The sequence below is a fragment of the Eubalaena glacialis genome, chromosome 10 (assembly GCF_028564815.1).
Source record: "Eubalaena glacialis isolate mEubGla1 chromosome 10, mEubGla1.1.hap2.+ XY, whole genome shotgun sequence".
Taxonomy (NCBI): Eukaryota; Metazoa; Chordata; class Mammalia; order Artiodactyla; family Balaenidae; genus Eubalaena; species Eubalaena glacialis.
This window is the reverse complement of record NC_083725.1, coordinates 88,880,725-88,893,197: the sequence shown is the minus strand read 5'-3', so window position 1 is coordinate 88,893,197 and position 12,473 is coordinate 88,880,725. Positions and strand designations below refer to the sequence as shown.

Sequence of the window (12,473 nt, the reverse complement as noted above, 5' to 3'; positions counted from 1 at the left end):
CCATCTCTAAGTCCCATCTAACCCCCAAATCCCACTGCTAAAAATATTTTTAATTGCTGACAAGGTTTAAAAATTATACAAAATTGAGTAAAAATGACAGAGACATCCCCAGGTGCAAAAATGAAGAGAGACATACAACCTTGGGAAAATCTCATGGTAACCCAGTGGTAACTGGGGGCATGCATAGACCCTAGTAAGACAATAACACATAAACATCCACTTCAAGATATGAAATATGGTCTTTGGGGTGAGAGAGATGAAGACAGAGATTAGGTGCTAAAGCCATATCCCTGGACAAACTGGCATATGTGGAGTTTACCCTTTCAGTGTACCCATGGATCAATGAAGCAGCAAAGTCTGTTGTCTCTTCCTGTCAAACTAGTATACTCCCAACAAAACTACTGCCTTTTATATATGATATCAGGAATACACCTGCATATTGCATCCCATCCTATTTCTTGTCTCCTATAAAGCCCTTGTGGTCAATTTCTTGAGAGTAGTGACTATGACTTTGATCCTTCCCAACGCCTACCTCTGTGTTTTCTACTCATATGTGGTATAAAATTTATCCTTAAGATGAGATTGTCTATTGCTAGAATAGCAGTTAAAGAAATCTCTATCTGGTCATATCAAGAGATTTTTAAAAAGGCAACAGTAAGAGCAGCAACTGGCAATATATAAGCAATATGACAAACAAGTACCTCTTTCTCATTAATCTTGCCCTGTCAAGTTGTCCAAGACAAAATAAAAATCTGATAAGAACTAGAATGGAGGGGCTTTGTTAAGTGGATGAGAGGGAGCTAAGCTGAATGGTAACCTTATATTCAAAATGGTCCCTTTTATTTACTTGCCTGAGTCGCTAGATTCTTGCCCATTCCCCACTTAATTACTTTCTATGATTGATCCTGTTTGTTGCCTTCATATAATTTATCATTAATTTTAATTTATATGTATATACATATGTATAAGTTGCCTATTTTGTTCAGAACTGTATAGCTAGCACATAACACAATCCCTGACACATTAGAAGGAACACACACAAAAAAGTTTTTTGAATAAATGACTTAGGTGAAAATGTTGTTTCTCTTTTGTCAGGGAAAGAAATTGACAAGCTATATCAATAAAAAGAAATGAAGTAATGGTTCAGATTTCCCTTCCTATTGATTCTTTGTTATAATCTTGGATGCCCCTTCCCTTTTCTCACTACAGAGTAAGAGATCATGGCACTGGGTGCTGTGTCAGGAGTGAAATATTCCAGATGGCATTGAACAATTTAAATATATTTTCATTTTCTTATATTATCATTAGACAATGGAAATAGAGCTAGTGTGACAAGGTCAGGCAGGTCTTGGCCAGCACTCAAAGCTAACATGGCTTTGAAATGTAGATTTTCAATGCTTAGATAATGCAGGAAGTAACGATCGTTATTTTATTCACTGCATTCATATCATGGCTCCTCTTACAGTATATATGTAAAAGTTGGATCTATAACAGTCACGAAGTATATGTTGACATAATAGACAAATTCATGAGTAATGGCTGAACTCGGATGCCGAAAATGAATAATGACCAGCATCAAGTTAATAGTTCATTTTCAGTAAACATTGTTTAGGCAAGACAAATTTTCCAATGGAACAGTCAATGGGATAGGCATATATGCTACGATTTTAATCATCTGAACTTGGTGCAATCATCTCTTCTGCTCCTACAGGCCTCCTGACATTCTCAGGGTCACCTTGGATGGTAGTATCAACAACACATAGATATAACCTCCAACTCCTCACCTTTCATATCCATTGTAGTAAGTCATCTTTACTCTTATGTTTCAACCTATTCTTAATCTCTTAGCTTTTGATTTCATTCCTTTTTTTGGGATCACAAGCCTATGACTTGGCCTCCTATATTAGATTCTGGCTCCTCTCCTTCATTATATTGTAGATTTTTCCTGCTAGAGACCACAGGTTTCTGTCAGCAATGCTGCCCCAGTTGGGTCATCTTTCTACCAAAAAAAAAAAAAAAAAAAAAAGCCCATGTCTTTCTAGTTAGTCCCTCTAACTTAACAGAGCCTGTTACTGACACTACTCAGGTTTGGCTTGACCCATCCCATGAGCAGGACCCAGATAACGATTTTTACACCAAAATGGCATTACATTTTAATTTGTACTGCTAGCTGTAGTCTGTTTTAAAATTGCAGGTAAGGTCACTGTTCACTTTGAAGTTCACTGGAACAAGATGTCACCTAATGAAATACAATGTAAACCATATAAAGTATACTTTGCTCTAGATCTTACAACCTATTCCCTCTTGAGATCAGCCTTATTTTTGCCCTTGATCTTCTCCCCACACCAAAACACTATTCCCACTTCCTTTGTCACATGTTAGTAAAATGCAAAGTCTTTATGAAGATCCTGCTTGTCACACTGTCCTTTATTTATAGCTCACTGAACATTCCAAGTTCATTCCCATCTTAGAGCCTTTACACTTACTGTTTCTTCTGCCTGTAGAACCCTCTTTCCAAACATCTACACAGGAAATTTCAACTTGAAATGTATGTTTCAGCTCACATATTATCTTCTTCAAAGTCTCTATCACATTTCTTAAATTATGTCCTATGAAGCCCTTGTCATAAATGCATATTATCTTATCATTATATCTATTTCTGTTACAATGTAATTTCTTTGAGGGCCGGTCTCTCTTTTTTTTTAAAATTTTTATTTTATATTGGAGTAGAGTTGATTTACAATGTTGTGTTAGTTTCATGTGTACAGCAAAGTGATTCAGTTAGACATATACATGTATCTATTCTTTATCAAATTCCTTTCCCATTTAGGTTATTACACAATATTGAGCAGCGTTCCCTGTGTTATACAGTAGGGCCGGTATTATTTTGGAGAATCACTGGTTTCTAACTCAACAAATATTTGTTAAATGAATAAATAAAGCAAACCCTCCAGAGGATATGTTTTATGTGAGAAAATAATGAAATATTTCTCACTTTATCCTGTATATTATATAACACAAAAAAGTATTATTTTAGACATTAAAATACTACTGCTTATGCTGTATAATATGTAAAGCTTATAAGAAATTTTTGTTTATATATATGATCTTGAGATGGTGGGAGATTTAGAAGGCAACTTTTTGTGCGTGTCTGTATGTGAGTACTTTTCTCAGAAAAATGCATTTTGGGGGGAACAAGAAGATATATATTGCAAAGACAACAGTGTCCCTAATTTCTCACCTCCTGACAAATAAAAGTTCACAAGGTAATATTCATGTCTACCTTCATTTATTTACATGAAGATGTGAAGTCCTCAGAGAGATCTGGGTGCACCAATGACAGCTGGCTTTGGAAAGATCGTGAAGGACTGTGAATCCAAAGCCTTTCCCCTTACCTTTATTTCACCATGAAATTAGCTCTATGAATCCTATAAAGTCATTCAGCAGTTTTATTTTTTCTGCTCTAGGTGATCTCTATGTCCCTTGTATGTAGGATGAATAGCATGTGTGTTATGAAGTTATATTACCTTCATCTATCTATTCAATCAATAACTATTTATTATGCTCTTGCTGTGTGCCACACACACTGTGGCAAGAACAGTTCTTGCTTTACTACTTTGTCCTGGGAGTCTGTGCAGACCACCTAACTTGTGTCATCTGTAATACAATGTAATAATGCATGCTGTCCTGGGTGAAATTTTGTGAGGGTTAGATGCAATAGAAACTTTTAACATAAGAATTTGAGAGATAGTTTCCAAACCATAAAGTTGTTTTTACATTCCAGTAGCTGAGGCTAACTATAATTCATAAGATATTGCCAAATAAATAGTTGATTGTTTGGAAAACCAAGATTGATTCTTAGATCTTGAGATTATTGTTGCTTTTATTGGGAGAGTAAACTGAGACTTTTCACGAGAAATATGAAATGAGAACCAAGTTAGAGTGTGAAGATACTGTTTTCATAATATTTATTAAGTATTTAAGGCTATTTGAAGCCCAGATATAACATTCTTTGGAGCTAGACACCTGAAGAGAATTAAAAAGTCTCATGTAAAAATGATGGGGAGAGGAGAAGAGCAATTTCATTAAACTGTACTTTTTATCCATTTTGAAGTGAGCTAGCAATTCTACCTGACTTTATGATTGCAGTTTACGAGCCTCAAACATACCTTACATGAGATTTGTTGAAATCAACCTCCAGTAATATGCAATGCTTTTATAGTTCACTGTAGCAAAAGGAGTGACAAGATCCTGAAGGTTAAAAAGAAAAATTATCACAGAGAAGCAGTCTCTCTATGATCTCATTCACTAATAATAATAATTACTATGCTTACTGAGTGTTTTTCACGTGCCAAGAATTCTCAGTACTTTACTTTTTTTGGTGAATATCATTTTCTCACCACACTTATAAAGTGAATTTTTATTATTATTCCATTTTACAGTGAAGTATAGAGTTTGAGCGATTTGAATATGGTCATTCAGTGACAAGTTATGATCTGAACACAGACAGACTGACTGTGGGGACCTTTATTTAAACACTACAACATATAATCTCTCATCCTGAATCCAGTCTGGCATTGTGAGGGCTAAGCACATAGAACTCTTGGTAGAAGTGGGGAGGAGGAAGGCATAGGATGGATAAGACAAAGGAGAAAAAACTACATTATCTTCAAGTTCTGTGACTCAGGACAAACTACAACTTGCCCATGAAACGTCATGTGACAAAACCAGTTTTTATAACTCACATGTACTTAAGATACACATATTCACTCTTTGTGTTTCTCTGAACTCCTGGTTCAATGTATAATTATTTCCTAATTTTTGGTGCCCAACAAAATTGTGAGAGATGTGGGACCCAAGATTGTGTATCATAAGTGTTTTCTGTTTCTCATAACACCTGGCTCACAGTGGTCACACAAAAAGCATTTCAAACCCATATAGTCATTCACTGACTAAATGGATTATTTGAAGTTAAGTAAGGGAAAAAATTTAATGTAAGGAAGAACATTCCAACCATCACAGTTGTTAAAAACTCAGAGTGGGAGAGCCTGCCTCAGAATCTTGGAAATTCAACATCCTTCTAGAACTTAAAACAGGGATAGCAAAGAAAGGAAAAATAAAAACATGATCTAACTGAACTTCAGGATTATACGTACCTCTGATTGTCTGATTCTACCAATTCTATAAAGAGTCGTTTCCTTTTTAAAAACTAATTGGTATAAACCTCTTTTATAAATTAAAGAAATCTCATAAAGTGGAATCTTGGTAAGATGAATTATATTTGACCTGGTCTACAAAAAAGCAGGCAGGTTTCCCTAAAATTCTTAAATATTATATTAATTACTTGGATAAATATAAAATGAGACAATCACAAAGGAGCGAAGTTGTTAAAATATCTTATTCATTCAAAAGCCATATTTATCCCAAAGATGTAAACCTTAAGAAGGAAAATATTTATAATTCACAAAATGTGCTTACAGTTCCCCTACTGCAACACTTTCTAGATACCCTGTTTGAAATGTTAGCTATGCTAGCTATGAAGAGGTTCTGGCCGCATATAAATGAAGAAAATGCCTATGTGAGATCCAAGTCTTAAGGAAGTTGTGGTCTTTCACAACCACTGCATAGTGAGAAGGAGGCAACGAGACCTCCAAAATGAATCCACCTTAAATGTTCCATCTCTTCTATTCTGTAGGTTCTAACTGGTGATTAGAAGGCAGCCTCCTTTCTTTACAAAGTTGCTAAATGTATACAGATACTATTGCAAAATAAGGTATGAATGTGATCATCTTACTTGCTTATTATTCCAAATAAAATGATTGCTAAGTTTTGATCACAAAAATGGAAAGCCCTTGACAGCAGACAGAACCCTTCCTTTTTTTAAAACTGCTTATTTTGAAAAATATAGGGGCATATAGAGAAAGACATAACAAATATCAGATAAATAGCAACCTGAATTAAATGTTAAAAAGCATCATTTTAATTATATATGTTATATATAATACTTACATAATTATATTAAATACATTTATATGATAATATATGCATATGGATATTTTAATATGCATGTACACATTTATTACATGTAACTAATGTATATATACAAAACATATGTGATATAATGTATGTATATAATGCATGAAATATACATATGTGTATGTGCAAATTAAAGACTGTGTCTACAGCTTTAAAAGGATAGAACATTTGAGAAACAGTGGATATATCTGTAAGCATCCCTAGTGTTATTTCACTCCATCTTTCCCCAAAGGCGATTGCGTCCATGAATTTGATATGAGTATCTTTCTACTTTATTTATGATATGTAATCAAAACAAAATATGTTTCATGTATTTGAACAATTGTTAAATACTGTACATAATAATTCTGACTTTTTTCATTCCACAGTGTATGTTATCGATATATCATTATTGATACAGGTATCTTTATATTTATTAATATTAAATTTTGATTACCATTTGAAAATATGAGTATAGAAAATATATGGATTATATATATTAATTTTAACAGGAAATATTTAAATTATTTCCTTTTATTATTAATACAAACACTGCTGTATTTAATGTCCTTATGCACGTTTCCAAGTACATATGGATAAGTGAAAATTCTAAGGTACACACTTTTAAAAACTGATTTTAATAATTACACTCCCATTACTAATGTATCAGAATTTGGTATCACCAGACTTTTAAATTTTTATCAATTTGATAGTGTTGAGATGCTATCTCATTGTTTTTATTCACATTTCCACTTTTCTGGTGAGGTTAAGTTTTTTTTTTTTAATAAACTATTGAAATATAGCAGATAATGAAAAAATATATGGGTCTTAAGTATACTTTTAAAAATTTATATACATTTTAAAGAAATATTGTTGTATGCATACTGATTTAGGATTGTGACATTTTTCTCCTGGACTGATCCATATGAGACTCTCTTCTTATCACTAAAAAGTCTTTACTTCAAGTCTACTTTTAATGATGTTCATGTTGATACACAAGCTTTCTTTGTATTACTGTATACAGAGTTCATCTTTTTTTTCCTATTCTCCTACTTATAGATCTTTTGTTTCTTTATGTTTAAAGGTGTCTTTTGTATGAATCATAAAGTTTTTGTTTAATGTAGTCTTATAATTTTAGCCTTGTACTTGGAATATGTTAACCATTTAAAAATTTAATTACTAACATACTTAAGTTGATATCTACCATTTTACTACTCACTTTTTATTTTAGCTCATCTTTTTATATCCAACAATTTGACTATGAAGTGGGTTATCTTTGTGTTTAATCTGATTGTGCATTATTTATATTTTTGAAACTGTGGTTGATATCTTTCAAAGTTATTGAAAATATTTAGCCATTATGTCTACAAATATTGCTCTGTCACTTCTTCTGGCACAACAATTATATAATTTAGAAATTTTGAAATTGTCTCATACATTACTTATTCTTTTTCTGCTTACTTTCCATTTATTTGTACTTTCTATACATTAGTATAGGTATTTGATATTAATTTTCCTTTCATTTCACTAGTTTTCAGTTCTACTATGTCCAATCATCCATTCTGCTATTAAACACATGAGTTAAATTCTTAATTACATGAATTATATTGTTCTAATTCTAGAATAGCTAGTTGATTTTTTTATAGATTCCAAGTCTAGTGAAAATTTTTGTCTTTTTACCTGTTTTATATTTCTTCTATTGTAATATATGTAATGCTATATACATGCCCATAGAAATATTATGCAAATATATGTAGATATGTATATAATAGTTGTTAAATTTTTGAGTACTTATTTTCTTATTCCAATATCTGAATCAGCTCCAGGTGTACATCTCGTTTTCTTTATTTATATTGGTCAGATTACATTCTCTCACTACATGTCTAGAAATATTTTTATTACACGCCAAATATTGTGTATAAATGAATCAAAAATTCTCCAGATGATATATAGAGAAGGTTTATTTTTCCATTGTTAGACAGAATGATGGCTAACTCCAATCTAATCAAGAATTAATCTCAGGCAGGGGATGGATTGAATATTTGTTAAAATGCAGATTACTCTTGGATTGGCCCTGTTGCTACATCATAGACTTTTCATGTGTCTGACTGAGAGCAATGTGGGTGTTTTCATCTTCTCAAGTCTGAAATACTATGATTTCATTTTCAGATTTAGAGTTTTCTGTATTAATATTTTCTAGATATATGTTCTAGGAATTAGAGAAAACTACATTGGATTCAATAAATGGTTGCTAAGTGAACAAAGAAATCATTTTAAAATCATTTTACCCTTTTGTTCTGAGTGAACTAAAGAAAAACGGAATATTTACTTCCCACAGTTTTATATGGTTGATTTAAAAATGAAAGGAGGCATTAAGAAATTTTGCCAAATACTGTAACTCTAAAGCAGCAGAACCATAATTCTAAATTTTATGACTAATTCCTTCCTCCACATTATATTTCCCTTTCCATATACCAAATCCTTATTCTCCATGCATGTCTCATATGAAGAGCATTGATAGGCAAAGGTAGGCATCAGATGGGAGTTGTGGTTTATTCTGAGCATGTACAATTGTAACACAATGAGGCATTAAAAAAAATAAAATGAAGTAGATGAAATGAGGTAGAAAGAGGCAAAGAAAACCTTTTGGAATTAATGTTGATGATAGTACAACTTTGTGAACTTTAAAAGTGTTACTTTTATGGCATGTGAACTTTATTTCAATAAAGTTGTTATAAAGATGGAATGTCAGGGCTTCCCTGGTGGCGCAGTGGTTGAGAATCTGCCTGCCAATGCAGGGGACGCGGGTTCGAGCCCTGGTCTGGGAAGATCCCACATGCCGCGGGGCAATTAAGCCCGTGAGCCACAATTACTGAGCCTGCGCGTCTGGAGCCTGTGCTCCGCAACAAGAGAGGCGGCGATAGTGAAAGGCCCGCGCACCGCGATGAAGAGTGGCCCCCACTTGCCGCAACTAGAGAAAGCCCTCGCACAGAAACGAAGACCCAACACAGCCATAAATAAATAAATAAATAAATAAAAATTGTATAACTTTAAAAAAAAAAAAAAAAAAAAAAAAGATGGAATGTCAGCCACTCTTGCATTATCTTTGTATAAACAGAGTTGCTTAAGAGAGCTACTTTCTTCTTTTTATGCCTCTTCCTCCAGAACTTTAAGATTTCCAAAATGAAAAGCGTCAATGACTACTTCCATTTGCTTTACAACTCATTCATACAAAGTTAATACATGACATCTTTGCTGATGCTTTAAAGTATGTTTATTCACTGTATTATAGAGCAAGTGTACCAGTAAGTTGAAAAATAAAGCCATGCAATCACAGAGCCTCAACCTTGAGTAGATTTACAATAGCAGCAAAAACAAGAAAAGAATTGGGTTCCAAAGAAAGTATCAAACACTCATGAATTCTATGACCATATTACATGCACAGCATCTGGAATTGCATTGATAAATCAAGAGTAGCAATGAGTACACCTAGCTTCATCTGCTGCAACCAAAGTCTGATGGCTCATGGATGTCAACTTACCCGGTCAAGAGCTGCTTTCTCCAGTTCATTTTTTGCCACAGCTAATTTTCGTTCCAGATCAGTAAGCTGTTGGGCCTGTAAAATGAAAGAGAGGTAAATCTTTTTAGTAAATTCTACAACCTTTCCCCTCCACTTTAAGTATCTGTCATTCATTGCCAAAGAATTAGAAAAACAAAAACAAAAAGAAAAACCTTTTGAAATTCATTTAGAATGCAGGTTAAAAATACTCTATTACATGTTCATTTGCTTAAGCTGCAGAAAATGTTGTTCTGGATGAATATACACTAAATGTTTCACTGGGTCAAAATGTCTAGTTGTAAAGTTCCAGCTCATGTCCCAGAAAATATTTGTGGTATAAATCCATCAGTCATGTTTCTAGTTGCTATGGACTAAATTTTGTCCCCCCCTAAAACTCATATGTTGAAGCTCTACACCCCTCCCACACACCATGTAACTGTATTTGGGGATAAGGCCTTTAGGTAGGTAATTAAGGTTAAATGAGGTCATAAAGGTGAGGTCCTGATCCCACAGAATTGGTGTCCTTATAAGAAGAGGAAGAGACACCAGAGACCTCTCTCCACCCTCACACAGAGGGCAGATACAGTGAGAAGTCACCATCTGCAAGCCAGAAAGAGCTCTCACTAGAAACTGAATCTGCCAGCACCTTGATCCCAGAACCATGAGAAAATAGAATCTGTTATTTAAGCCACCCATTCTGTTGTATTTTGTTAAGGCACCCTGAGAAGCCTAATACAATAGTATTCACTCTTTTTCTATTTTTATTTTTAAACCAGTATAACTCTATCCCACAGTATCTCTGTATCTTTGCAAATGTCACAACTGTACTGCTAAAAGAAAAGAGCCTCAGATTTGGAAGATGTGTTTTAAAGTCCTGCCTCCACCAATGCCTAGCTACTGTATATACTATAGTTATATACTGACAAAGAGATGCTCTGCAGGCTCACACAGGATCTGCAGAAGGGCCGGCCTCCCCTCATGCCTCAGAGCCTCTCTATACCTCTGGCTTTTGCCAGTCTCCTACATTTAGCCAATGAAAAGAATTTCAGTCTGGAAGGAACAGAGGCTCGTTCTGATGGTCTTGTGAGGCAAGGGGATTGAGTTCACCTGGGAGAAGTCAGCAGAGGGGGCTCATCACTTTTGCAGTGACCAGGACGTCCCCACTCTGGATCTCCATCCTGGGTGTTACAATGCTGTGGGCTTGTAGCAAGGCTGTAGCCAACCACCAAAGTGCCTACTTGTCTTTTGCTCTTCCCTTCTCTCCCTCACGGTCTGGAAAATAGCACCCTGCACCACTGTCCTTGAATAACCTTTTTTTTTTTTTTTTTTTTTTGCCTTATGGTAAGCACCTAGGCAGGAGGAGAAGGTGAGGATATTTTTCTTGATTATGAAAACCTATATCCATTCTTTGTGTCCATGCACAGTTTTCATCCCCTAAATCGATCTGTGTTACTTTCCACACTTGACTCTTGTGGACAATAATTTTCCAGTAGGCAATTGTTGCCCTTAAACAGTAACCTAATCATGTACATGGAATATATATGTGCACTTCTAAATATACAATAATGTTTAAAAATAAAATCATTGTGAATGAGGGAGAGAGAGAGAGACGACTGATGAAGAGGGTTGTTTCCAATTTGAGGGCACTTCCAAGTGAGTGGACACTCATAAGCTCTGAACCATGGGACCCCCTTGGCCTGTCTGTCTCTGTCTTTCTGGCCACCTGCCCGCACATCAGGAGGGCTTCAGGACCATAGGCCTCAGTCTCGCATTCCTGGCCCTTGGGCTTGGGCCACTCTGCTGGCCCTGCATTGCGGCTGCCCTGGGTCCAGCTGCATTCCTCAACCACAGAGCACTCAAGACTTCCCCTGTGACAATCCCTGCTACTGCAGGCCCTGCCAGAGCCAGCTTCTGTCCACAAGACTGAGGCCCAAAAGAAGGAAGAAGAGTGGTCCTTCTGTCTGTCCCCAGCTTCTAGGCCGAGGACAGGAGTTAGGGAAGACAGGGAGGGGCAGCGCGTGGGCCTTAGTGGGATAGTGGCCATCCCCACACCCCTGGTGGCTGTAGGCAAGCTCCTGGGAACTTGTGTGGGAAGAGGGCAAGAGTGTCAGCACCAGCCTCAGTGCCAATCAACATTCTCGGTCACCAGCTGGAAGGGAGTTTGTGTGCCCCCAAATCGCCTATGTCTTGAACACCTTTCTACCCCACAAAGCACCTCATGACATCTTCATCCTCAGGGTCCTTTAGGTGGGCAGCCTCTCTCCTCAAGATGCTGTAATTCATTATCCGCAGTCCAGAGGGTGGGGTCTGCATAGTTACAAGTCCTCCTGCCTCCATCCCTCTCCCTCCTTGTGTGGGTTTCAGCCTAAATCCTGTCATCCACACCAAGGGACTCCCACTAAAAGATGACTTCAGGGTGTGCAGCCATCCAGGAAGCCTGTACCAGGACAGGTTGAATGAATTCCAACAGAAATAGCAAATATGCCTTTGAAAGCTCATTGCCATTAGTTCCCAGGATTTCAAGTATTTACCTCTTCTAAGAACTCATTGAACTTGGTAAAATCTAGCCAAGAGATCTTGGGATAAAAAAGGTTACAAAAACAGTAAGAAAAGTAATCACAGGAATTGCAGATTTGGACTCATATTATCATACCTTGGTCTTAGCTTTGAAAGGATCAGCTACTGGATTAAATCATATATCGTATTTATAAAATTATAGAAAATAAAAACAGGTCTGTGGGTTTTAAAGCATCAGAAAACCTATGAAAGACAGGAGAGTTTACCGGATTGTGAATTTTGTCTGTTTTAAGTCATTTATGTGCTTTGTCAATTTAATTCCCATGAAAAAAAGGGTAGGGTTATTTCAGGGGAGGTAGTCGTGAATCTAGAGTAGCTTTCG

At 35.7% G+C, this 12,473-nt stretch overlaps 1 protein-coding gene across 1 annotated transcript in view; it reads right to left on the bottom strand.

Annotated features, from left to right (window-relative positions):
* The window catches only part of LUZP2 (leucine zipper protein 2), a 429,813-nt gene that overhangs the window by 54,119 nt on the left and 363,221 nt on the right, over nt 1-12,473 (bottom strand). The window contains exon 8 of the mRNA XM_061203161.1: nt 9,557-9,631. Coding sequence (XP_061059144.1) covers nt 9,557-9,631 — 75 coding nt within the window. The remainder of the gene's footprint in view (nt 1-9,556; nt 9,632-12,473) is intronic.